General features: G+C 47.1%; 1 protein-coding gene across 1 annotated transcript in view; it reads right to left on the reverse strand.

The window, feature by feature from the left end:
- Window positions 1-27,649, reverse strand: part of ZDHHC18 (zinc finger DHHC-type palmitoyltransferase 18) — a gene marked incomplete at its 5' end in the record, with an annotated part of 33,731 nt that extends 6,082 nt beyond the window's left edge. Inside the window, 2 exons of the mRNA XM_023732190.1 lie at window positions 14,198-14,358; window positions 27,495-27,649. Of these exons, the coding sequence (XP_023587958.1) occupies window positions 14,198-14,358; window positions 27,495-27,649 (316 nt within the window). The remainder of the gene's footprint in view (window positions 1-14,197; window positions 14,359-27,494) is intronic.
- Between the last annotated feature and the right edge of the window lie 2 nt (window positions 27,650-27,651).

Raw genomic sequence — 27,651 nt, forward strand, 5'->3', positions numbered from 1 at the left:
GGGGGATGCTCAAGGCAGCATAAAGCCAGGAGCCCCAGCTACAGGGAAGCCTCTACTGACTGGCTGGGACAGAAGAAGCCTTAGGGAAACTGCTTCCTGGGAACAAACATTGGGGTAAGATGCCTGGTCTAGGCAGGGACAAACAGTAAGAGCTGCTACCACGTACTGAGCATTTGCTGTGTACCAGGCACTAAAGCTTTACACATCTGCTCTCCTTCCTGCTGCCCTTCACACAACTCACTCTGAGAAGGGCTAGCAGGAAGGAAACCCCAGGAAGGTTTAGTGAGGTTAATCAGAATCAAATTAAGGCCAGATCTAAGTTCCAGTTTACAGGAGGTTCAGAGGATGGGGGAACAAGTAAATAACACTATGAGGGGACAATCAGACAAATCTAGAATGTGGGACATCTACAAGACCACTGGCCTGATCTCTACACCAAGTCAATGTCACTCATAATAAGAGAGGGGAGATGGTTCGAAATCAAGAGATTCTGGAGGCATAATGAACAAATGCAATGCAGGATCATTGATTGAATTGTTTTTTGGGGAAAAAAAAAACACGGAGCAACAAAAGATATTTGGAGGGCAATTTGGGAAATTTGACTATGCAGGAGATTATTCTTAGACTCTGAAGATACATGTTGAAGTGTTTATAGGAAAAGTGCCCATGATGACTGTAATTTACTATGATATGGTTTAATAAGAACAAACAAACAAAATATGTGTGTGTGTGTATGTGTAGAACAAATAAGACACACTATCAACAACTGTTGAATCTAGATAGTGAATGTATAGGAATTCATTGTACTAATTCTTCCCTTAATATTGTAAAGGGATTTATTCTTTCTAAATCTGTAGTTTCAACACAGTCATGATAAAAAAAAATCCCAGCAGATTTTCTTGTGGAAATTGACAAACTCATTCTAAAAGTCATATGGAAATGCAAAAGGCCAAGAATAGCCAAGGTTCTCTTGACGAAGAAGAATAAAGCTACAGGACTTGCACTACCAGATATCGAGACCTATGATGAAGCTATGGTACTTAAGACAGCATGGTTTTGGTGCAAGCGGAGAAACACTGACCAGTTAACAGATCCACATGTACAAGACCACATGGTTTGTGGGAAAGGCAATACTGCAGGAAGGAGGATGGTCTTTCACTACACACAGTGCTGGGTCCACTGGATATACATATGGGAAAAGTACATCTGCACCCCTGCCTCACACCAAACACAAAATTCAATTCCATATGGACGCAGCTGTAAATGAGAAAGCTATAATAATAAAGTTTTTGATAAGAAAAATGGGAGAATGTCTTTGTGACTTTGGAGTAGACAAAGATTTCTTTTGAAGACACAAAGGAATTCATCATAAAAGAATAATTTGATAAACTGGATTATATCCAAATTAAGAACTTCTGTTCATCTAAATACATCATTAAAAGAATAAAAATGTGACCTTCAAAGGAGAAGATATTTACAATATGTCTATCTGACAAAAGACTTATATCCAGAATATATAAAGAATTCCTAGTAACTCGATAAGAAAAAGTCAGACTTGAATAGATAAAAGACAAAAGAGGATATCCAAACGGCCAATAAGCACATGAAGAGGTGCTCAACTTCATTAGTCGTCAGGAAATGCAAATTAAAACATAATATGCTACCACTACACAAGCAACAGAACGGATAAAATGAAAAAAAAAGGGGGGGGGGACCCAAGCGTTGGTGAAAAGGTAAAAATGTAAATGTAATATGACCATCTTGGAAATCTATTTGGCAACAACTACCAAAGCTGAGCATATTCAACTCCTAGGTATCTACCCAACAGATATGTGCATGATAGGATGTGAACCAAAAGACTTCTACAAGAATGTTCACAGTAGCAATTCTCATAATAGCCAGAATCTAGAACTATCCAAACGCCCATCAATAATAGAATATATTAAAAAAAGTATAGCATATTCACACAAAGGAGCCCTGGTGGCACAGTGGTTAAGCTCTCAGCTGTCCGGTCAGTGGTTCAAACCTACCACCCACTCTGCAGGAGAAAGATGTGGCAGTCTTCTTCCAGAAAGATTACAGCCTTGGAAACCCTATGGGGCAGTTCTACTCTGTCCTATAGGGTCGCTATGAGTTCGAATTGACTTGATGGCAATGGGGTTTATATTCACACAATGGAATTCTATACTGCAATGAGAATGAACAATCCTCAACTACACGCAACAGTATGAATGAATCTCATAAACATTGGCTCAGGTGAAGAAACCAGACCCTAAATGTTCTAAAACAGACAAAACTAATCTATGGTTAGAAGTCAGCACCATGGTTACCCTCGGGGGGTGACAGTGATTGGAAAGGGTACAAGGGGGGCTCCTGGGACACCAGTCATGGACTGTTCCTTGATCTGGGCACTGATTACGTGCATATTCAGTTTGTGAATTCAGTTTGTTCTTGATGTCATCCCATAACTCGTCATTGACATCATATATAAAGAAAGCAAAAGGTCACTAAAAAGACAGGAAAGAAAAAAAAAAAAGACCAAAATGGATGTCAGAAGAGACTCTCAAACTTGCTCTTGAAGGTAGAGTAGCTAAAGCAAAAGGAAGGAATGGTGAAGTAAAAGAGCTGGACAGAAGATTTCAAAGGGCAGCTGGAGAAGACAAAGTATTATAATAAAACATGCAAAGACCTGGAGTTAGAAAATCGAAAGGGAAGAACACGCTTGGCATTTCTCAAGCTGAAAGAAGTGAAGAAAAAATTCAAGCCTCAAGTTGTAATACTGAAGGATTCTGTGGGCAAAATATTGAACAGCACAGGAAGCAACAAAAGAAGGTGGAAGGAATACACAGAGTCACCGTACCAAAAAGAATTGGTCGATATTTCACCATTTCAGGTCAGCACACGATCAAGAACCAGTGGTACTGAAGGAGGAAGTCCAAGCTGCACCGAAGGCATTGGAGAAAAACAAGGCTCCGGGAACTGACGGAACACCAATTGAGATGTTTCACAAATGGATACAACGCTGGAAGCACTCACTCGTCTCTGCCAAGAAATTAGGAAGACAGCTGCCTGGCCAACCAAACGGAAGAGAGACATATTTGGCCCATTCCAAAAGAAAGGTAATCCAATGGAATGTGGAAATTATCAAACAATATCATTAATATTACATGCAAGTAAAATTTTGCTGAAGATAATTCAAAAACAGTCACAGCAGTACATCAACAGGGAGCTGCCAGAAATTCAAGCCGAATTCAGAGAACACCAGAAAGATGAGGAACCTGTACATAGACCAAGAGGCAGTCGTTCGAACAGAACAAGGGGATACTGTGTGGTTTAAAGTCAGGAAAGGTGTGTGTCAGGGTTGTATCCTCTCACCACACTTATTCAATCTGTATGCTGAGGAGATAATCTGAGAAGCTGGACTATATGACGAACTCGGCATCAGGACTGGAGGAAGACTCATTAACAACCTACAACATGCAGATGACAAAACCTTGCTTGCTGAAAGTGAAAAGGACTTAAAACACTTACTGATGAAGATCAAAGACTACAGCCTTCAGCATGGATTATACCTCAACATAAAGAAAACAAAAATCCTCACAACTGGACCAATTAGCAGCATCATGATAAATGGAAGAAATATGAAAGTTGTGAAGGATTTCATTTTACTTGGATCCACAATCAACACCCATGGAAGCAGAAGTCAAGAAATCAAACGACGGATTGCATTGAGCAAATCTGCTGCAAAAGACCTCTCTGAAGTGTAAAAAAGCAAAGATATTACACTTTGAGGACTAAGGTGTATCTGACCCAAGCCATGGTGTTTTCAATCACCTCATATGCATGCTAAAACTGGACAATGAATAAGGAAAACTGAAGAAAAATTGATGCCTTTGAATTACGGTGTTGGCCAAGAATATTGAATATACTATGGACTGCCAGAAAAATGAACAGATCTGTCTTGGAAGAAGTACAGCCAGAATGCTCCTTAGAAGCAACGATAGTAAGACTTCATCCACATACTTTGGACATGTTATCAGGAGGGACCAGTTCCTGCAGAAGGACATCCAGCTTGGTAGAGGGTCAGAGAAAAAGAGGAAGACCCTCAACAAGGTAAGATTGACACAGGGGCTGCAACAATGGGCTCAATCACAGCAATGATTGTGAGGATGGCATAGGACTAGGCAGTGTTTCGTTCTATTGTACACAGGACCGCTATGAGTTGGCACCCAACAAGAAAAACAACAATAAAAAATGAGACAAAGAAAGGTGTAAGTAATTTGTCCAAGGTCATGCAGCTGCTGTGCTGGCCAAGCAGGAATCTGAACCCACGTCTGTCACATGTCAAAGCTCTTGCTCTACCCACTGAGCCTCTCAGCAACCCAGAGGACCAAAGTCCCCAAAGCAGCAGCTCCTTTCCAGACAGATGTCTTGAGAGTCATGCAGCACAGCCTGTTGGATCTCCAGCCCTCAGCCATTCTCCCACCCATGGATTCCACAGACTGACTCCCCAGATAATATCTCCAGTTTGACCACTTGCCTCCAGTAATTATTTACTGAGGGCCCACCATGTGCCTGGCACTATGCTAGGTGCTTGGTGTACATCAGTGAAGCAAAGAGACTCCAGTGTCACATTTCCAATCACCAACTAGATTTTACTAGGCAATTTCACCATCACCTCAACCCAGTGTGTTTAAAATGGAATGAAGCATCTAAGCATCTCCCTTTAAAACTAGCAGCATGGTGAAGGGCAGGGAGCTTAGAAGCAAACAAACCCACTCTGAAGCCTGGCTTTGCTACTCATTGGTTGTGTGTGAAGCTAAAGTCAAATAAACTCTGAACCTCAGTTTTCTCATCTGTGAAACAAGTAGAATGGTGCGTGCATCCTGGATCAGCCTCTTACTAGCTGGGCTTTCCTGATGACACCATTTGTCAGGTGTATGACCAAGCAAATCTTAACCTCTCTGTGCCTCTGCTTCCTCAATCACTAAAATGGGGATAATAATAGTACCCCGCTCATAGGGCTGTTGAAAGGATTAAATGAGTTAATATATGTGAAGTGGTATAAAGCAAATGCTTCATTAAGTGTGTGCTGTTACTATTAGCTCATAGAATTACTGAGAAATAAGGGAAGCGGCATGGGAAAGAGAATACTTCACTGAGTGCCTACTATGTGCTCAGCACTTTATACACATCACCTCATTTAATTCTGATAACATCTCCACCAGCTATGATTATCACCATCATCTCTATCTCACAGTTAAGGAAACTTGCTCAGAGGACATGCAGAGGACACGCAGAGAACTTGCTCTCAGAGGACACGCAGCTAGTGAACGTCAGAACCAGAATGTTTCCAAAGCTTGTGGCTGAGGCTTGTAAATTTGAAACGGTCATGATGAGCGTTGGTGATCCATGTCTGGTTCCTTATTTCTGCTGATAGCACAATCTAAGCGCTAGAAGAAACTTCAGAAATCATGTAACACCGCCCCTGACACATAAGTCAAAAAAAAAAAAAACAAAACAACAAACCTGTTGCTGTTGAGTTGATTCTGACTCATAGCAACCCTAGAGGACAGAGTAGAACTGTCCCATAGGGTTTCCAAGGAGTCGCTGGTGGAGTTGGACTGCCTACCTTTTGGTTAGCAGCTGAGCCCTTAACCACTGCACCACCAGGGCTGCTGACACATAGTAGGTAGTGAATAAATGTCCCTTCACTTACTATATCTATTTCAACACTTCAGTTTACAAATGAGAAAACAGAGGCCCAGAGAGGTTAGGGGATTTGCTCAAGGACACACAGCCAGTGAGTGGCAGAGCCAGGGAGCCCAGCCTGAAGTCTCTACAGACCCCTTCCTTCTCTCTCATCCCTGCCTGGCCAGTTGCCAGGTCTGGTCAGTTTCTTCCTTCATTATCTTTCACCCTCCATACCCAATGTCCCGCTCAACTCAGGCCCTTATTACCAAACAGCCTTCCACGAAGACTCCCTGCTACCAGTCCTTCTACCTTTCAGCCCACCTTGCACACTGCTGCATTCCTTTAAACATCCCTTTCGAGTCACTTCCTAGCTCAAAACCATTCACTGGTCTCCCCTAAAAATCAAGATAAAGGACAAACTTCTTGTCCTGATATTTAGGGCCCCCCACAATTGGGCCCAACCTACGTTCCCCAGCTTCTCCCACTACGCTTCCCCAACGAGCCCCTGCTGCCGCCACGCCCTGGCCTCTCCTGCTCTCTGCTCACCAGGACCCGCCTCGGCCCTGCTGGCCTCCCATGGCTTCTCTGACACTTCAGCCGCAGTGGGCTCTCCTGCTTTGCACATACTCACTGCTCAGTGTTGTGCTGTGACAGGACTTCTGTGTTTGTGTGTACCTTGTCTCTCCAACTAGACTGTATGCCCCCTGAGAGCAGGGACAGTGTAACAAATAGGCAGTCCTGGGCCTATGAACCAGAAAGCAGCAGGCAAAGAGGAAAGAAAACATGCTTTGGATTCAGGCAGGCCTAGGGTTCAAATCCTGACCCTTCCATTTATCAGCTGGTGCCCTTGAAGAAGTTACTTAACCTCTCTGAGTCAGTTGTCTCATCTGTAAAAGCAGATGAATAACAACTACTTTAAAGGGTTGTAAGGATCAGAAACGTGCATGTAAAGGAACTGGCGCTTGCTAAGAGCTTATTTACAGCTGCTCGAATCCTGGTTCTGCTACCTACTTGCTACTTAAGAAAGTCCCTTCACCTCTCTGAGCCTCAGTCTCCTCATCTGTAAAATGGGGATATGATAGTTTCAACCTCATAAGGTTGTGGTGAGGGCTTAATGAGATGCTGTGAGGACGGCCCTGAGCCCAGCACTCAATTCACAGAGCGCTGACATTAGTCCTGACAAACAGTTCCCACCATGACACTCCAGTGTGACACTCCCCAGCTCTTTCCAAAGCTGTTGATGTAATTCCAAATCAAACTCCTAATCCTGCCCCACAGCCCCTGGGGTCCCAGCTTCTCGCCTCCCGCCCACTGCTATCTCCCCAGGGCTTGGGCACAGGCTTTGGAGCGAGACAGAGATATGGGTATGAATGTGGGCCTGACAACTCATTAACTATGCGATATTGGTCAAGTCACTTAACCTCTCTGTGCCTTCATCTGCTACGGAAACAAAATGAGTCATAACTGAACTCACCTCAGAGTCAGTGGGAGGATTAGGGGACAATTCACAGAGTGGGTTTAGCAAAGTGTCTAGCACCTGACAAGAGCTTAATAAATATTAGCCACTATTGTTGTTTCTATGAAACACTATATTCCAAAAAACTATTTACAAAGAAACCTTGGGAACACAAGCCATCAATCACCCTCTTCAGCACTGAGAGAGAAGTTACTGGAAGTTCCCATTAGATTCCCACAGGCACCCACCAGGGAAGAGACCAGCCTAAGCCTCTCCCCAAGGCAGCAAGGGGACTCCCACCCACATGCTCTGATCTCCAGCAGTCAGGCTTTGTCATGAATTGAATTGTGTCCCCCAAAAATATGTGTATCAATTTGGCTAGGCCATGATTTCCCAGTATTGTGTGATTGTCCACCATTTTGTCATCTGATGTGATTTTCCTATATGTTGTAAATCCTAACTCTATGATGTTAATGAGGTGGGATAGGTGGCAGTTATGTTAATGAGGCAGGACTCAATCTACAAGATTGGATTGTGTCTTGAGCCAATCTCTTCTGAGATATAAAAGACAGAAGTGAGCAGAAAGAGAGTGGGACCTCATTACCACCAAGAAAGCAGTGCCAGGAGCAGAGCGTGTCCTTTGGACCTGAGGTTCCTGCAAGGATAAGGTCCTAGTCCAGGGGAAGACTGATGACAAGAACCTTCCTCCAGAGCTGACAGAGACAGAAAGGCTTCCCCTGGAGCTGACACCCTGAATTTGGACTTCCAGCCTACTAGACTGGCGGAGAATAAACTTCCGTTTGTTAAAGCCAACCACTTGTGGTATTTTTGTTACAGCAGCACTAGATGACTAACACAAGCTTCCTCCTATTTGGAACTGAGGCAAAAAGAAAGAGGAAGTGAAGCTCTGCATGTCCAACTTCCTCAGGCTGCCAAGAACTGGGAAAGCTGAAAGGGAAGGTGTCACACAAGCAAGGGTGCCACCCAGATGCTGAATGAAAGTCCCCAGTTGCAGGGTCCTTGAGCCTGATTAGGTGGTGGAGGGGACAAGCAGCAGCCTCACCTTACTCTTAGAACAGACAGTGCTGACCAATCACAGCCTGGATTTGCCCTCAGAATTCTCCTCAACACAGTCTTGCTGGCAGTCACAGCCAATGGCAGTTTGTTAGAGCCCAGAACAAGTCTATTTGCCATTCCTGACCAAAAGGCTCACATTCTTAGGTTTCAATACAGCAAAACGATTTTCAGAGTACTGACATTCCCTGTCTCACTGGATTCACAAATGAATCCACTGGGCGGAGCAGGGGGATAAAAATGCACATTTTACAGATGGAGAAACCAAGTTCACTCCAATAGTATAAGGTGAAGCTGAAACCAGAACCCTGTCTTCCAAGGCATTCATTTGTTCATTCTTTCAAACGTGAGCACTTACTATGTGCAAGGTGCTAAACTAGGCCTGGGAGTGGCAGGTGAGGGGAGAAGTAAGGGGCAAGTGCATGTGCCTCCCTGGCACACCACAGACAGTAAGAGAATATTTGTTGAAGAAATGAAGGAAGGAAAGAATGATAGGAAGAGATGCTAAAACCAGTTGCCCTCGAGTCAGTTCTTACTCATGGCAACCCCATACGTTGTAAAGTAGAACTGTGCTTCATGGGGTTTTCATGGCTGTGACCTTTTGGAAGTAGATCACCAGACTTTTCTTCTGAGGCATATCTGGGTAGTATGAACTATCAACCTTTCTCTTAGTAGCCAAGCACGTAACCATTTGTGCCACCTCCCCTAAAGGAATCTAAGATCTATTCCAGGGCTCTATCGGCTACGTCAGGCTCTTCCCTAAGAAGTGATAGGTACTCCCAGGGCTGTTGAGGCCCCCCTGCTGCCTCCCAGATGGGAGACCAAAGCCCCTGGGGAGGTGATGCTGGGAGGGGAGAGGCTCATCCTTACTGAGTAGCTGTGAGAAGCAAATGAATTTCCCCAAGCCTTCCTCCTGACGCTAGAGGCATGCTGTGGGCCTCTTTACCTGAGGACAGCCTTCAGAGACAAGCGTGCAGGTATTCTGCCATCAGAGACTGGATGGCTGGGGCTGTCACTGAAGCTCAGCAGTTGGCATGGAAGCCCCTGGGACTGGCCACGCTCTACCGAGATGGCTTTAGTGAGGGAAGGCCTGTGATCTCTGCCCCTCTGCCCTTCCATTGTGGTCACCTGTGGAGGAAACAGCTGCAGGACTGTGGTATCCCTGCAGGCTCAAGAGCTTGGTGATGAGCCTCCAGGGCCAGCTCAAGGTCAGCCACTGTGCCCAGGCTGTGAGCACTGAGTCACTGAATCCTGCACCTGACCACTCCTATTAATTCCAGAGGTTTACAGAGCTCCTACCACACACCAGGCTTAGTGCTAGGCCTGGGGAGCCAGGAAGAGCTCAGCCTGAGGGCAGAGACAGACAAGAAGTGAATTACAGAATCAGTGTAACAGCCACTGTGAGTCAACACAGTGTGGTGACACTGGGGTCAGCTGGGTCTGATTTTGAAACCTAGCTTGGCCACCTGTTAGCTTTGTGACTTTGAGGAAGCTACTCAACCTGAGTCTCAGTTTCCTTACTTCTAACATGGGTAATAATTACATAAAGGTCTAGCCTATAAGCTAGTCAATTAATGGTATTATGATGTATATACGCAATGGGGAATATGTGGGGTTGCGGAGTCCTGGGTGGTACAAATAGTTAATGCACTCAGCTGCTAACTGAAAGATTGGCAGTTCAAGTCCACCCAGAGGTGCCTCAGAAGAAAGGCCTGGCAATCTATTTCCAAAAAAGCAGCCACTGAAAACCTGATGGAGCCAGTTCTACTCTGACACACATGGGGTCGCCATGAGTCTGAATCAACTTGATGGCAACCGGTTATGTGGGGTTGTGGCAGGGAGGAAGAGTTGAGGAAAGCTACAAAAGCAGCAGCAGCAATTAAGCTGGATCAGAAAGAGTGAGACGCCAGGCTTACCAGGGAGAGAACAGCACATGCAAGGCAAAGGGGCAGAGGCATTTCTGCACATGGTGTGCCCAGGGGATGGGACTGTCAGGTGTGGCTGGACAGTGCTGGGGAAGTGGTAGGAGATGGGTTGGAAAGGGTGGGCTGCTGGCCCACTGCCCAGGGTCTTACTGTCTGGCTGGCAAGAGCGCCTGAGCAAGACTCCACCCGCTGTGGGCGGGCATATGGAAGGTGGGAGACGATTTGTTTCCTGGCCATGACATTAAACAACACTGAATCACATATTTCCTTTTCAATTCTCCTTCAGTCCTCCAACTCAATCAAAGAGAAAGTCTCCATTTTAAATATGTCACACTTGCTAATCACATAGGCCTCAAAGCGACTACTTTCCACAGGCAACTGTAACCACCAAGAATTCAGCAACATTGTTATGTTTTTGTTTTTATGATTATCTTCTGTTCAGAGTAAGCGATCCTGGCTTTCCATTTACATGGGTGACACAAAATTTCCTTTGAAAATACACTTAAATGACTGATATTCAGGAAACGATGCTGAAGGCACTAGAAAGTCACCCAAACTCTGTGCCACGAAGGGCCAAATCTGAGTTTTGGAGAGACAGCTCTGACAGAAGGGGGAGACCAGGGTGGAGGGTGCAGTCCACAGAGCCCTGAGCAGATCCAGGTAGAAAATGAGGCAGGTCTTCCATAGGCAGTGGGCTTCAGGAGGATGTGGATCTAGGGGGGACATCCTGGAAGCCGACAGGATGGGGGTTTGTGACCTGTTGTGTGGAAGCAGAGGGGAGAGGAAACTTTTGTGTCTGTCCTGCAAACTGTAGCTGACTGCATCTCGATGAGCATCTGTCACTTGGATTCGAACGTCTCTATCGTCTCCCATCAGACTGGAAGCTTCTGGGGGGCAATGTTCTCATCTCCTACTTCTTTTCCAACTGTCCAGAGTGCCTGGACTCTGTGTGACCTACAGGGTACTCCAACGGCACAGCCCACCAGCTGACAGGTCAGGATCACAGACAAGGTGACTAACCACACCAGTTTGCCTCCAACTGAGGGATTTCCCAGGAAGCGGGACTTTCAGTGCTAAAACTGGGATAGTCCCGGGCAAACTGGGTCCAGTTAGTCACCCTACCTCAGACAGTCCTTGCAGGGTGGGAGCCCTGGGCCAGAACCCTGTTGGGCTGGAGTTGCTGGTCTCTGGGGTGGAAGTGAGAAGCCCACACTGTCTGCACGGGCCCAGGCCCAGGTGGTCAGTGCCACGTTCATATGACCACCACCACCCACCTCAGAGCCGGCCCCCAACCTTCTCAAAAAGGTTCAGAGACCTCAGTCCCTTCCAAGAAAATACATTTTACCCTGGTTAGAAGCCTTCTGGCCACACTCCAAAATTTGGTGCTTAAGCTTGAGAATCCAAAGCCCCCAAAGATGCCATTTTTTAGGAGTGGCAATTATTCTAAAAGGAAAGTCATAGGCCCTAGCATTCAGAACCCTACAAGTCTGACTCCACTTCATCTTCCCAACCACAATTTCCCTAATTCTCTGAAGTATACCTTGTGTTCCAGCCAAACAGCCTGCTCAATGATCCATGCCTGTCTCTCCTCCTTCCCACTTCTGTCCTCTCTTCCTTGTGTTCCATCTGCCTGGAGGGCTCCTTTCACACATCTGCTCATGCCTGAATTCCTCCTTAACTTTAAGGCTCCAGTATCACCTCTCCATGAAGCCTCTCCAAGTCCTCCAGGCGGAATATACTCCTGATTTCTCTGATCCTCTTCCAAAGCCCAATCTCACTTATGGCGGCCAGCTTTCCACCTTGGCCTGAACTGGACTGGCAACCACCAGGAGTGTTCACAGGGTCATTTTTGTGCCCCTTCCCCCTGCTGTCAGAAATCAGCACAGAGAATCAACGCATAAATGAACAAATCCATAATACCTAACTGGGAAAAGTTTCAACTTTCTCAACAAATCACCTCCAGACAGCAAGGAGGGTCTTCAAAGGGGCTCATCCACTCTTCAGTTATTCATTCATCCATCTGGCCAACAGTCCCTGAGTCGTCCACATGGCAGACAAGGTGAATGTGACACACGGTCCATGCCCTCCCCGTGCAGCGGGAAGGAAGGCCGATGCTACACAGACATGCTCTGACCTCGCTGTACATAGCGACCGCCACGCAGCACAGGGCACTCTGGGAACATTTGATGGAGGGCTTGGCCCAACCTGGGGTCATGGAGGCTCCCAGAGAAAGGGACACTAAAGCCGAGCATAAGGATGAAGAAGAGGGCATGGCCACATATAGATTGGGAATGTGCCCCTGCCACCATCTCAGGAGAAAGCAAGTGGCTTGGGAGTCTAAGACACAAACGTTCCATGTCTGCTCCTGGGCTCCCTGGCTGTGGGATGACCTGCCTCAGTTTTTTTAACAGCATAACAGGTTAACAGGGTTACCCTCTCCAGGTTGTTGTGAGGATTTTCAGGGATAACAGGTGGGAAGCACTCAGGACCCGGTCAAGCTCCCCCCAAACACAGGGATTACTGTTGTCATTACCCAAACAGCTCACAGGACACCAGAGGATCCCAGGCAGCCAGGATTCTGCCTGGGCTGAGCTGGACAATAATCCTGCCTCATGATTAGCCCTGACCTGACGGGGAGGAGAAACAGGGCCGCCGTCTGGGCCTTCCCAACTGCCAGGCAGACCAGCCCAGGTCAGACTGTGGGATTCTCAAGGGACAGAATCTGGGAGGCCACAAGGCCCAGAGGTAAAGGGGGAAGGAAGCTGGATGTAAGCAAGAGGAAGACAGCAACTGAGGGTGTGGCGGAGGACAGGCCTGGGCAGGGGAAAGAGACAAAGAACAGACGGAGGTCCGAGAGAACCTTCTCTCTCCACCACCCGCCCAGGCTCCAGAGAATTAGCAAGATGATTTCCTGTGATGGATGGCAGCAGGGCTCTGACATTTATAGGCCACTAGATCTCTTCAGGCTAGCTAGGTGTTTAAAAGCCTGTCTGAAAGCCACCCTGTTAGGGGAAGGAGCCAACCACTGGCCGGAAACCCCCAAGGTGCGCAAATACCCACATCACTTCTCAGGAGGAAGGAGCTGGGGTGCAGCAAGCTGAGATTAAGGTCCTGGCCCCAGTGCCCCACCACCCCGGGGAATCCACACAATAGTCTGGGAGGAACTGTAGGTCACCTGGAGACCACGCTGGCCTTCCTGCCATTCCTGAAACACACCAGCCTGTTCCCCACTGTGGGCATTTGCCTTTACTGCTCCCTCTGCTTAGAACACTCTGTTCCAGATCCTCATACTACCAGCCCCACTGCACCATTCGGGGCTCCTATCGGATATCATCTCCTCCTAGAGGCCGAGAAAAGTGCTGGCACATAGTAGGGGCTCAGTACATGTTTGATGAGTGAATGGGTAAGTGTATAGTGAAGTGTTTAAGAGCAAGGGCTCTGGTCAGACTGCCGGGGTCTCATCCCTGCTCTTCCTCTTACTGTATGAGCTTGGACCATTTACCTAACCTCCCTGTAACATGAGAATAACAACAGTACCTACCTCATAGGATGACTCGGGGATTAAATGAGATTATAAAGAGCCCTGATGCCGCAATGGTTAAGCGCTCGGCTGCTAACCGAAAAGACTGGCTATTCAAACCCACCCAGTGGCTCCGTAGGAGAAAGACCTGGTGATCTGCTCCTATAAAGACTACAGCCAAGGAAACCCTATGGGGCAGTTCTACTCTGTCATACATGGTTGATATGAGTTGAAATCAACTTGATGGCACCTAACAAGAACAAATGAGAACATGCATGTAAAATAGTACCTGACCCCCCGTAAGCACTCAGCACATGGTTGCTGCCATCATGATCTTTGCTTGCTAATATCTCTTGCTTATTTATTTGCTCACTTGTTTAACATCTGTCTCCCTCCACACCATGTCAGCTCCAGTCTGGCTTACTCTCTGCTGTGTCCTTAGTTTCTAGCACAGTTGGGAAGAGAAAATCAGGCCTCCTCCCAATAAGGGAATGTGGAGCTGTGCAGCGTGCAAGTAAGGAGCCTTACCGATCTGTTTCTCCAGGGCGGCTGCCTCACAGACAGTGGCCCGGGGCAGGATCCCAGGGTCAGTGAAACTCGTCTGCAGCAGGCAGCTCATGACGAAGAAGAGGAGGATGGCGGCAATGATGGGGATGGCGAGGGTCAGCCTGCTGGCCAGGAAGGGACAGCTAGAATGAGAGAGGGAGAGACAGGTTAGCAGACACTCCAAGGACTCACTGGGCACAGGGCTACAGGACTAGACCAGTGTCCTCCTCCCAGCAAACATCACCACATTCTTGACTAGAGTCTTTCCCTGAGGCTGAGCTTCAGTCGCTTGGTGAGTGCTGCCATTCCCCCTGCAAGTGCAGGGAACAGACATCACTAATTGATCCTTGCACCTTCCCCCGAGCTCTTAACAGATGTGACTAGTAGACCTCAGTACTCTTAACCCCTACACTTAGCTGCCACTTCAGAATCCTTCTAAACACACAGCATCAGGCAGCCACTACCGATTAACTGGACTGGCACTTGAGGTGAACCATCCTTGACAATGTTCATTCATTCATTCACTCCACAAATATTTCTACAGAAGTTTCTTTATATGCTCGGCAACAGCAATGGGAATAATGACAGCAAATAAGAGTCCCTCCCCAGAGTGGCTTATGGTCTAGTGGAAAAAAAATAGACAAGTAAACAGGAATTGCCATACAAGGTGATGCCTGCTGTAACTGGGAGAGAGGGAAGCATACTGTGGACCAACCAATTATGCTGTAACTGGGGAGTGGGAGGCAGTGGGACAGCCAGGAAAGGCTCGCTTAAGATAATGCCTAAGCTGAAATCTGAAGAATGAGTAGGGGTCATCCAGGTGAAGGGAGGAGGGAGAAACAGCATGATTCAGCCACTGCCATTGTCACCCAAGGACTGATGTCCCCAAGGCAGTTCTCTCTCGCCCTCGTTTGCTTGGGGAATAGCCTGTGTCTGCTGGATGGTCATGCCTCCTCTTCTACCGGACAGGCTGCCTACTGCAGGGCTCCATACTCCTTCTTCTTCATCCTAGGGCCAGAACGTTCTAGAAGTCTTGGACACTGGTAGGGGCATGGCTTTTGTGATGGAGCAAAACTATCAGGTGTAACTGCCACTTCACTGTCCAACCAGAAGCCAGAGCTGCCTGTTGGAAGTGTCTCTGATCATGGCATTTCCCTGCTTAATACCTGTCAATGCTTCTCATTATATTCTGAATAAAATCCAAACTCTCCACCATGGCCTTGCATACTAGGCATGACCTGGAACCTACCAAAGGCTCCTCCAGCCTCATTCCACACAACTCTCCCCTTGCCCTGCTGCTCCCACCACACTGGCCTCGTGAGAGCTCCTGGAACAAGTCTAGCTCTTTCACACCTCAGGGCCTTTGCACTTGCAGTTCCTTCCTCTGGAATGCTCTTCCCTCCTCAGAAAGATCTTCCCTGACAACTCTATAAAGCAGCCCTCTCCGCAATGTTCTACCACAGTGCTTTTTCTTTCCTGCACAGCATTTGTTATAAATTTCAATTACTTACTTACCCACTTATGTGCTGGCTGTGTCTCCCCTACTAGAACATAAGCTCCTCTGAGGGTAAAGACTATCAGTCTTGTTCACTATTCTATTCCCAGCACACTGTACAGCACCTGGCATCAAGAAGATGCCCAATAAGTAATTATTGAATGAATGAATACAGTTTTTCCTGGGTGACAGAGGACAGAAAAATAGCTACCATCTTTTGAAGGTTTACTATGTGCCAGATATCTCCCTAATTAATACTATCATTATTAATAGTATCTGAAGTACGAAATAGTTACTATGTGCCAGGTACTATGTTAAACACTTTCCATGTACTTTTTCATCAAATCCTCACCACAACCCTCCGAGGTAAGCTCCCCAATTTACAGATGAGGAAACTGAAGCTCAGAGAGCTGAAGTAACCTGCTAGAGGTCATGCAGCTCAGGAGTGCTAAAGTGGGGATTCATGCCAGGTCTGACTTCTGGGCCATACTGTTAACCTCCATCCTATGCTGCCTTCCTTCCCAGAGCCGGAGCGGCACCTGATGGGGGGAAGGGTTGCTAGCTGGGAGATGACAGCTGCTGGGAGGCCACAGCCAGCCATGGGTCCAAGAGCCTAAGGTGTCAGTGGCTGGGCCTAAAGACTGACACAGTAGCAGGGTGCAAACCAGCCACACCCAGTGGAGGGCCCTGTGGGTACCTAGGCACTGTTTCTAAAGCCTCCATCACCCGAGGCTCTGGCATCCAGTGACACATTCCCTGAGGAGCAGAGATGGTCGAGGAAAGGGCCCCAAGCAGGCCATGCTCTGCTCAACACATCGCAGTGGTCCTGGGGCCCGACCCTCAAACAGAACCAGCCAGTGTCACCACACAGCAGCTCAACCGGTTCCTGTACAACCAGACTTCTTGAAGGACAGAGGAGACTTGACACCTGAGACTAGTAGGGACCTCAGGAACCAGCAAGTCCTATGCCTGATTACACGGAGGAGGACTCCGAGGGCCACAGCCAGCTCCAAGAGGACCCAGACAGCCAAATACAGAACTAGGGTCTTTGGGCTCCCAGCATATGCTCTGTCCATTCATTCACAAATATTTACTGTATTGAACACCTACTACATACTAGGCACTGAGGATATAGCAGTGAACAAAACAATGACCTGCTCTCATCAAGAAAGACAGGCAAGAAACAAACAAGTATATATACAGGATGTCAGATGGTGGCAAGCACTTCGGAAAATAATAAATCAGGGTAGAGGGGGTAGGAGAGAGGAAGACAGTTTGCTATTTTATACGGCTACCTAGGGAAAGCACCAAATCTACTCTTGAGATGGTCTCTCAATTGAGGGTAGATATACTCAAGGTTGTACTTTGGCTCTTGCAGACTTGTTTTACTTTTCTTCAGCTTCAACTTGAACTTGCATATGAGCAACTGATGGTCTGTTCCACAGCTGGCCCCTGGCCTTGTTCTGACTGATGATATTGAGCTTCTCCATCATCTCTTTCCACAGATGTAGTTGACTTGACTCCTGTGTATTCCATCAGATGAGGTCCACGTATACAGTCACCATTTATATTGTTGAAAAAAAAGGTATTTCCAATGAATAAGTCTTTGGCCTTGCAAAATTCTATCATGCAATCTCTGGAGTTTTTATCACCAAGGTCATATTTTCCAACTACTGATCCTTCTTCTTTGTTTCCAACTTTCACATTCCAATCACTAGTAATTATCAACGCATCTTGACTGCATGTTTGATCAACTTTAGACTGCAGAAGTTGGTAAAAACCTTTAATTTCTCCATCTTTGGCATTAGTGGTGGGTGCATAAATTTGAACAATAGTCATATTAACTTGTTTTCCTTGTAAGTATATGGATATTATCCTGTCACTGACAGTGTTATACTTCAGGGTAGATCTTGAAATGCTCTTTTTCAACACCGTTCCTCTTCAATTTGTCATTCCCGGCATAGTAAATATGATTGTCCAATTCAAAAAGGCCAATACCAATCCATTTCAGTTCACTAATGCCTAGGATATCGATCTTTAAGTGTTCCGTTTCATTTTTGACAACTTCTAATTTTCCTTGATTCATACTTCATATATTCCATGCTCTGGTTACTAATAGATGTTTCAGCTGTTTCTTCTCATTTTGAGTCATGCCAGACGAGCTGTGGGATGACATCAGAGTATCAAACATGAAGAAAGCAAAAGGCCATTAAAAAGACAGGAAAGAAAGAAAAGACCAAAATGGATGTCAGAAGAGACTCTGAAACTTACTCTTGAACGCAGAGTAGCTAAAGCGAATGGAATAAATGAAGTAAAAGAGCTGAACAGAAGATTTCAAAGGGCAGATCAAGAAGACAGAGTAAAGTAGTATAATGAAACATGCAAAGACCTGGAGTTAGAAAACCAAAAGGGAAGAACATACTCAGCATTTCTCAAGCTGAAAGAACTGAAGAAAAGATTCAAGCTTCGAGTTACAATACTGAAGGATTCTATGGACAAAATGTTGAACGATGCAGAAAGCATCAAAAGAAGATGGAAGGAATACAGAGTCACTGTACCAAAAAGAATTGGTTGGTGTTCAACCATTTCAGGAGGTAGCATATAATCAAGAACCAATGGTATTGAAGGAAAAAGTCCAAGCTGCACTGAAGGCATTGGCGAAAAACAAGGCTCCAGGAATTGACAGAATTATCAATTGAGATGTTCCAACAAATGGATGCAACGCTGGAGGCACTCCCTCATCTATGCCAAGAAATTTGGAAGACAGCTACCTAGCCAACTAACTGAGAAAGATCCATATTTGTGCCCATTCCAAAGATAGGTGATCAATAGATTGTGGAAATTATCGAACAACATCATTAATATCACACACAGTGTAATTTTGCTGAAGATCATTCAAAACCGGTTGCAGCAGTACAACAACTGGGAACTGCCAGAAATTCAAGCCAGATTCAGAAGAGGATGTGGAATGAGGGATATCACTGCTGATGTCAGATGGATCTTGGCTGAAAGCAGAGAATACCAGAAAGATGTTTACCTGTAGTTTTATTGACTATGCAAAGAAAGGCATTTGACTGTGTGGATCATAACAAATTATGGATAACACTTCAAAGAATGGAAATTCCAGAACACTTAATTGTGCTCATGCGGAACCTGTACATAGACCAAGAGGCAGTCACCCAAACAGAACACGGGGATACTGCGTGGTTTAAAATCAGGAAAGTGTGTGTCAGGGTTGTATCCTTTCACCATACTTATTCGATCTGTATACTGAACAAATAATCTGAGAAGCTGGTCTATATGAAGAAGAACACAACATGAGGACTGGAGGAAGATTCATTAACAACCTGCAACATGCAGATGACACAGCCTTACTTGCTGAAAGTGAAGAGAACTTGAAGCACTTACTGATGAAGATCAAAGACTACAGCCTTCAGTACAGATTACACCTCAACATAAAGAAAACAAAAATCCTCACAACAGGACCAATAAGTAACATCATGATAAACAGAGAAAATACTGAAGTTGTCAAGGATTTCATTTTACTTGGATCCAAAATCAACGCCCATGGAAGCAGCAGTCAAGAAAACAAATGACATTATTATACTGGGCAAATCTGCCCCAAAATACCTCTGTAAAGTGTTCAAAAGCCAAGATGTCACCTTGAGGACTCAGGTGCACCTGACCCAGACCGTGGAATTTTAAATTGCCGCGTTCGCATGCGAAAGGTGGACAGTGAATAAGGAAGACCGAAGAATTAATGCGTTTGAATTATGGTGTTGGTGAAGAATATTGAATATACCATTGTTACGGATTTAATTGTGTCTCCCTAAAATATGTGCTGTAAATCCTAGCCTCTATGCCTGCAGTTATAATCCCATTTGGAAACGGGTTGTCTTTGTTATGTAAATGAGGCAGGATTAGTGTAGGATGTGTCTTGAGTCAATTTCTTTTGAGACATAAAAGAGAGTAAATAAAGAAGCAAAGAGAAGCAGAGATAGGGGAAGACTGATGCCAAGCCACATGGAAATCTCCAAGGTACCAGGACACAGAAGCCGAAGAGACAAGGACCTTCCCCCAGAGGTGACAGAAAGAGAACGCTTCCCCTAGGGCTAGAGCCCTGAATTCTGACTTCTAGCCTCCTAAACTGTGAGAAAATAAATTTCTGTTTGTTAAAGCCACCCACTTGTGGTTATTTCTGTTATAGCAGCACTAGATGACTAAGACAACCAGGGACTACCAGAAGAACGAATAAATCAGTCTTGGAAGAAGTACAGCCAGAATGCCCATTAGAAGCAAGGATGGCGAACCAATACTTTGGATGTGTTATCAGGAGGGACCACTCACTGGAGAAGTACATCATGCTTGGTAGAGGGTCAGTGAAAAAGAGGAAGACCCTCAATGAGATGGACTGACACAGTGCTGCAACAATGAACTCAAACATAGCAACGATTCTGAGGATGGCACAGGACCAGGCAGTGTTTTGTTCGGTTGTATGTAGGGCTGCTACGAGTTGGAATCAACTTGATGACTCCTAACAACAACAAACCTAGGGTAGGGTACTTGCGGTGTGATGGATCACTTTTGTGTGGCCTTTCTAGCCATGGTCTTGTGCAGGTATGGTAATTGTAGCTCACCAAAGGGATTGGTCGGTTTTGCCATCCCACTGGGCTTGAAATGAGCCATCCTAGAGGTTAGAAAGAGAATCCCATCACCAAGGAAGAACAGCCAGGGGCACAGAGTGTAACCTTTGGATCCGGGATCACCGAGAAGCTCCTGGAACTGTGACCCTAATACTCCCCAGCATGTATTCTCCTTTTCAAAATGAGGGACTGAGAGCTTGACAAAGCTAACACCATGATGAACCTATGTAAGTTTTTTTTCTTTGCCTTCTCCTTTTCACAAACCTTTGTTAATGACTTTGTTTTGCTCCGTCTGGCCACTGTGGCTTAGGACCCCCCACAGGAAGATCAGAGCCCAGATTTCAGATATGTATATCTTTAGCCTGATAAGCAAATGGCTGGCATGTATCTCTTTAGTATGATAAAGAGTCTCCTGTAATTACCTTGTAATGAATGACAACACTTTTAACCTTTGCAAAAATCATATATAAGCTCTAATGTAAAAATGTCTTTTGGGACTCCATATAGACAGCTTGTGTTGCTGTTGGATCCCTGGTGGTGTATACCTCCTAAAATAAAACTTTCTCACTCTTTCTGACCTGGAGTATGTTTCATTGGCTCGACTGCTCCAGTGCACGGACCCTATTCAGGTAACAAACTTTTGGCGCCCAACACAAGGCCTGAATTACTGAGGCCCTGGTTCCATCTCCCTAAGGACTGAGCCCCTGGAAAGGACCCGGGAAGAGAGAAGGTGCACCTCTCCTCAAGTTGTGGAGGTCTCTCAACCTGTGGTGGCCCAGAGGTCTGGCGATGGGGGAGGACTCCACGGCAGTGAGCTCTGGACAGAGGGAGAAAGGTTCTGCTGGCCATGGTAGGCAACTGGGCATTGGGTGGTAAATCCTCTGTAAAAGCCACAGGGGTATTGGTTCTCATAGATTCCTTCCAAGAACAGGTGACTAGGTCCCGTGAGGTTGGACAAGAGACTGGTGACGTTCCCTGTTGCAAGTGGGTACCCAGGGAAGTAGGTTCCAGCCAAGAGTCTACTAGGAACTGGACTTATTTAGGAAGGGATCCCTTAACTAAGAGATGTCTTAAAGGTTCATGTGATCAGGTGTGGCCTCAATACCAGCTCCCAGATGGGGTTAAGAGATCTTTAAAATGGTTTTAGAGATTTTGGTACCATTATGAAGCTTGATCTGTTTTGTACTCGAACTAACATGTGAGATGAAAAGCTGTATGTAGAATGTTTTGTGACTTTATGGCATGAAAAAAGGATAAAGCCTCTGTTTTAGCCCCTCTTGTGCAGGTAAATGATGATGACAGGGTAGGAAATGAAAAACCAGAGGATGTTCTTCTCATTCTTCCACCTCGAAAAACCCCCTCGACAACTGTTCGTGACCCCTCCCCAGTGGTTATCAGAAGAGGAGGACGGGAAGGCGTTAAAGGAGGGGCAGAGGAGGTGGGACAGATACAGTCTCCCTACCCCATACTAGGAGTGGGGTACAATTTGGCCCAGTTCCCCTGGGAAGGCTTTACTCACTCCGGGAGGTGCCAGTCTCCACTGCAGAAAGGCCCACCTCAGATGATGTGGGTCCATAATCTGTTCCCGGCATCCGATTTGTACAGTTGGAAGCGAAACTTTCTGGAGTATTGATCAGACCCACATGCCATGACTGAATGCATTTAAGGCCTTTGCCAACAGAGATCAAGTAAAAGAGGCTAAGGAAAAAAGAAAAAGACCAGGACATGAAGAAACAGGCCAATCTACTGGCCACTGCTCTAGGATCATCTGGAGGAAGGTGACAAGACCAAGGTAATGGCAGGCTCTGACTAAAGAAAAACCAATGTGCATTTTGCAGAGAGGAGGGACACTGGAAAAATGAGTGCCCCAAAAGAAAGGATGGAAAAGGGCCAGGCAAGATTGAAACAGGGGATGTTTTTTCAAGGAATTATGAAAGAGCAGGAGGAGGACTCTGAATGACGGAGACGGGGGAGACAACTTTTGATTTACCTCCTATCGATCCCCTGGTAAAAGTTATGGTGGGAGAACAGCCAGTAGACTTTTTGGTTGATACCGGAGCAGCCTTCTCAGTACCCCTAAAGGGACTGCCTCGACCAGCAGTACTCAAGTAGTTGGGGTGACTGGAAAAAAAGGTGACTCTATCCTTTTGCAGCCAATGGACTGTGAAATAGGGGAAATCAAACTATGCCACCAGTTTCTATACATATCCAAATGCCTGGTCCCCCTTTCTGGGGTGGGATTTCCTAAGTAAAATGCATGCCGAAATCTCTTTTAATAAAAAAGGCCTGTCTCTAACAGTACCACCAGCGAACACCTGGAAAGTGGAAGCAGTTCTCTTAGCCCTCACCCAACCGTTGCTATCCCCTGCATCTGTCTCACCCATGGTTCAAAGGGTGGTTGATGCTGTGGCCCCGTGGGTTTGGGCCAGTGGTCAGCCACGATGAGCTCAGACTGTCCTCCCTGTGGTTGTGGGGCCGTTACCTAATGCCATGCCTTCTCGGATTAAACAATATCCACTGAGAGTTGAGGCTCGTCTGGGACTGCAGGAACCAATCACTTGACACCTGGAGTGGGGACTGTTGCGAGTGCTGATCCCCATTCAACACCCCTGTTCTGCCAGTAAAGAAGATGTCGACCGGTGAGTACCATTTTGTGGGCTGTTAATAAAGTTGTGAAGACCCTACATGTGGCAGTCCCGAATCCACGCACCCTACAATAGGCTCTCCCACCCTCCTGTACTCATTTTACTGTTTTGGATTTACAAGACACTTTTTTATATCCCACTGGCTACTAAGAGACAGCTGATCTTTGCTTCCGAATGGGAAGGTGACAAAAGAAATAAACAGCTCTGTTGGACTGTGCTACCCCAAGGGTTTAAGAGCTCCCCCACTATTTTTGCAACAGTGCTGGCCCGAGATCTACAGCAGTTAACTTCCCTCAGCCAAGGAATGGCCTTTCAATACGTGGACAACCTCCTGATAGGAAGCGAGTCTGAGGAAGTCTCTGTCACAAACACTGTGACTGCCTTAAATTTTTGGGCCGAAGCTGGATAAGAGTCTCTTTAAGAAAGTTACAAGCTAACCTCACAGAAGTAAAATACCCAGGTTTCTTCATCTCCAAGGTTAAAGGCGCTTACTACCTAAAAGAATAGAGACAGCTTGCGTTGCTATTGGATCCCCGGTGGTATACACCTCCTAAAATAAAACTTCCTCACTCTTCTGACTTGGAGTATGTTTCATTGGCTCAACCGTTCCAGGGCATGGACCCTGTTCCGGTAACAGAACCAAGAGACACAGAGAGAGAGAGAGAGAGCTGTAACCTTGAAAATGGTGAGAAGCAGTGGCAAGAGATTTGGCAGCCAAGACCCAGCAGCAAGAGATGGCGTGGTGGGCTTCCTGGCCCAGGAGAAAGCTGAATGACTTTGGGCAGAGGCCTAGCGTGCGTGCCTGCCAGCACAGCTGGGAAGAGGCAGTCCTGATGGAAGAATTGTATCTTTCAGTGTTCCTGAGCCTGAATTGTAACCTGTTACTTCCCTAATAAACCTCATAATCGTGAGTATTGTCTGTGCATTCTGTGTGGCCACTGCAATGAATTATCGAACCCAGCCGAGAAGTAGAGCAGGGAGGGACAGTTGGTGTCAGAGTTGGTAAAGATGGCAGAGACGGAAGGCATGTCTGATCTCTACCTCATAAGAATCAGCCTTGGGCTGTTGATCTTGATTCTCCTTCCCCCTTGTAACGTTAGAAGAGGTCAGACACTGCCCCCATGCCATTTTTACAGTCGGGGTCAGGAGAAGGATTCTTTGCAATGGCTCCAGACTCATGAAAGCATGGGACTTCGTAAGAGAAAGAACGAAGGGGCTTGGGAAGTGAAACTTTCGATTCTTCTTCGATGGTTGCTTTGGCTGTTGTTGCCTGTAATGGCTGAAGGAAAGATTATGCTGCAACTGAGCTGAGAAAAGCCCCACCCAGAGTGGCCTGGGGCAAAAGCCAGGCCAGATAAGCAGAATGATAGGCAGCCAGGGTCTACTGGTTCTACCCAGCAAGAGGCCCAAGACCATATGCATATGAACCCGAAGATAGTTAAGGTGTGGAACCATGGTCTCTGGGGACTTCTAGCTCAATTGGTATAACCGTTTATAAAGAAAATGTTCTATATCCTACTTTGATGAGTAGTATCTGAGGTCTTAAAAGCTTGGGAGGGGCCATTTAAGATATTCCACTGGTCCCACCCCATCTAGGGCAAGGGAGAATGAGGAAAACCAAAGACACAAGGGAAAGATTAGTCCAAAGGACTAACGGACCACAACTACCACAGCCTCCACCAGACTGAGTCCAGCACAACTAGATGGTGCCTGGCTACCACCACCGACTGCTCTGACAGGGAACACAATAGAGGGTCCAGGACAGAGCTGGAGAAAAATGTAGTACAAAATTCTAACTCACAAAAAAAGACCAGACTTACTGGTCTGACAGAGACTGGAGAAATCCAGGGAGTATGGCCCCCCGGAAACCTTTTTAACTCAGTACTGAAGTTACTCCAGAGATTCACCCTTCAGCCAAACACTAGAAGGGCCCATAAAACAAAACAAGACTAAAAGTGCACACCAGCCCAGGGGCAAGGATGAGAAGGCATTTTTACAGTATTCCAAGCAGTGCAAAGACACTGAGGTAGGAGTGTATAAGGAAGCCAACGTGGCTGGAAGGGAATGGGCAGGGGTGAGCGGGAGATGGGGATGAAGTGGGGGGAGGGAAGTCCATCATCAGGGCTTTGGCTCTTACTGCGGGGAGTGGGAGAGATGGGAAGCCAATGAGGATTTGGCTCTGACTTAAAGGGACACTCTGGCTGCTGCTTGGGGCTGGGAAGAAAGGCAGAAGCTGGGAGCCCTGCATGATAATCCATTGAACAATGAAGCAAAACTGTTCATGGCAAGAATGGCCACCTTCACCTTCTTCCAGAGTAATGGGGGAGTTTGAGTGTCTGCCCAGCCTCCCTGTCCTCACCAACAGCATTCCTGCCACACCAGATTCTGCTGAGGTTTCACCCCAGTCCCAGTCCCAGACCCAGACTCCGGTGAGCACTCTTGGCCAAAACCCAAACCCTCCTACCAAATCCACCACCCCAAGTGAGGAGTGGAGACAAAAGGCAAGATGATTCACAGCCCTCCCGGAACGCAGAAGTCTTGCTTCCTCCCTCTCCGGAAACAAATCAGTCACCAGTGAAGATACCCGCTCAGCCCTGAAGGTCCTGCTCTTGAACTGAAGGAATCCCATGCTACAGGATCACGGGGGCCCAACCACAACAAGTACCACTTCCTTTGGCCTCGGCCGCAGCCCTCGCACCTCCTCACTCAGAAATGGGGATACTGGACAGGGCACTTCTAAAGCCCCACGCTGGCAGCCAGGTGAGGTGGATCTGAAACTCAGCCCATGGACTCTGCTGGGGGCTGGGAGCTCCCCAGAGCTTCAGCTTGTCAAATCATCCCTGAACTCTTCATCCACCCTGACTCAGAAAGGAAGGGCAATGCTTGCTGAAAGAGCAAAAGGGAGAAGCTGATTCATAGTAAGTCCTCACCATGCTTCAAGGGGAAACCCAAGGTTGAGGATACACCATCTAGCAGAGAGCACCTGGGGGCTGGTGTATTTGTGGCAGCCTTACCTCGGCTACATGCCCTTGGGACATGTTCTTTTGGTAAAGACAAACAGTAATAACAGCAGCCAGCAGTAAGTGCTTGTTACTGGGCTGAGAGTTTTACATGCATTACCTCATGCTTACCCTCATGACAACCTTAGGAGGTGGGTAACCTTTGGAGGTGGGTAAACCCCATTCTACAGGTGAGGAGACTGAGACTATGAGAGGTGAAGGGACTCACTGTTAGTGAGTGGTGAAGCTAGGATTTGAACGAGGTCTGTTTGCTCCCAAGATAGAACTCTTGACCATGTTCTATAATTAAGGAAGATAACCGCAAAGGATGGAGAGAACTAGGGAGGGGAAGATGGGGTTCATGCAGCACAGGGGCGGGGTGTGCTCATGTGTACGTGCGTGTGTGTATAAGGAATCATGTAGCAGGTGGCTAAAGCCAGAGACAAGGTGGGGTGGAAAACTTCTGATACAAATACGTGACCCTGGTAAAGTAATAAATCCACCCCTCCATCCATAAAACGGAGATAATGTCCCTGCCACCCCAGATGGGCCAATCCTGGCTCAATGGGGAGATGAAGAGGTCAGAAACCTGTGGGAACAAATATGACCTGTCACATGAAAGCACTCTGGACTCTTTCTTGAAAAATAACAACACACTGCAGTTGTTCCTGATGTGGACAGGCCAGAGGATGCTCCAGAATTTTGAGAAGTGAGAGAAAGCCAGGAGGCCAGAAGGTGGGGGCTGGGGCCTGGGATATACCTGGGGGGATCATGGGGACTGAGGGAAGGACAGAAAGCTCTGGAGAAACGAAGGAAAGTGATGTGGAGGCAAGGGGAGGCCTGAGATGCCCAGAGATACTTGAGCAAAGATGCCTTAGGTGAGAATGACTGAGGGAAAGGAGGGAGAATCTGAGAGTAGAGGTGACAGAGGGGACCCTGGAAGGAAGGGAAGATGGCTAGGAAATTTACGGTGGGGGTGTATACAGTCAAAGGACAAGACAGAAATTTAGAAGCTGCCTGGAATGAATATAAAGAAAAGAGATAAAAGAAAGTTGGGGGATGGGCAAGAAACGGTGTGAGGGACAGGTGAGGAAGAAGAGCCAGAAGGCCTGGTGGGGCAGATTCTGAGAGGGAAGAGAGGATAGTGGGTTGTGGAGTGCCATGGGAGGACAGGGTTCCTGGCAGGGGTAGGCAAAGCCAGGGTGACAGAGAAGGGCAGGAGAGGGTGGGGGGTGCTGGGAGCAGTAGAGGAGACAACGAGAGGCCGAAGGGCAGATGCTGAGAGGAGCAGGGGCGAGGAGGGTGCTTGGCAGGGCTGGGAAGTGTGGAACGCCCTGGGAGGACTGAGTGCGCGACACAGGACCGGGGAAGATGCGGTGCCTGGCAAAAGCGGGAGGGCGAGGGAGGGTAGGATGGGGGTGACCAGCCGGGGGTGGTGGGGACCCGAGAGATTGGGGCGCCTGAGAGGGGCGGGGCGCGGGGCGCTGCCGAACTCACTCGAAGACGAAGAAGAGGACGGTGGTGGTGAGGATGAGCAGCAGCGTGAGCGCGAAGACGCCGCCGTGGCCGGCCAGCATGAGGCGGCCGCCGCAGTAGAAGCGGTTGCGGCCCGGGAACACCTCCCACTTGCGCTGAGGGCGGCGGCCGAGGCTCC

This window comes from Trichechus manatus, unplaced genomic scaffold, assembly GCF_000243295.1.
Source record: "Trichechus manatus latirostris isolate Lorelei unplaced genomic scaffold, TriManLat1.0 scaffold00048, whole genome shotgun sequence".
Lineage (NCBI taxonomy): Eukaryota > Metazoa > Chordata > Mammalia > Sirenia > Trichechidae > Trichechus > Trichechus manatus.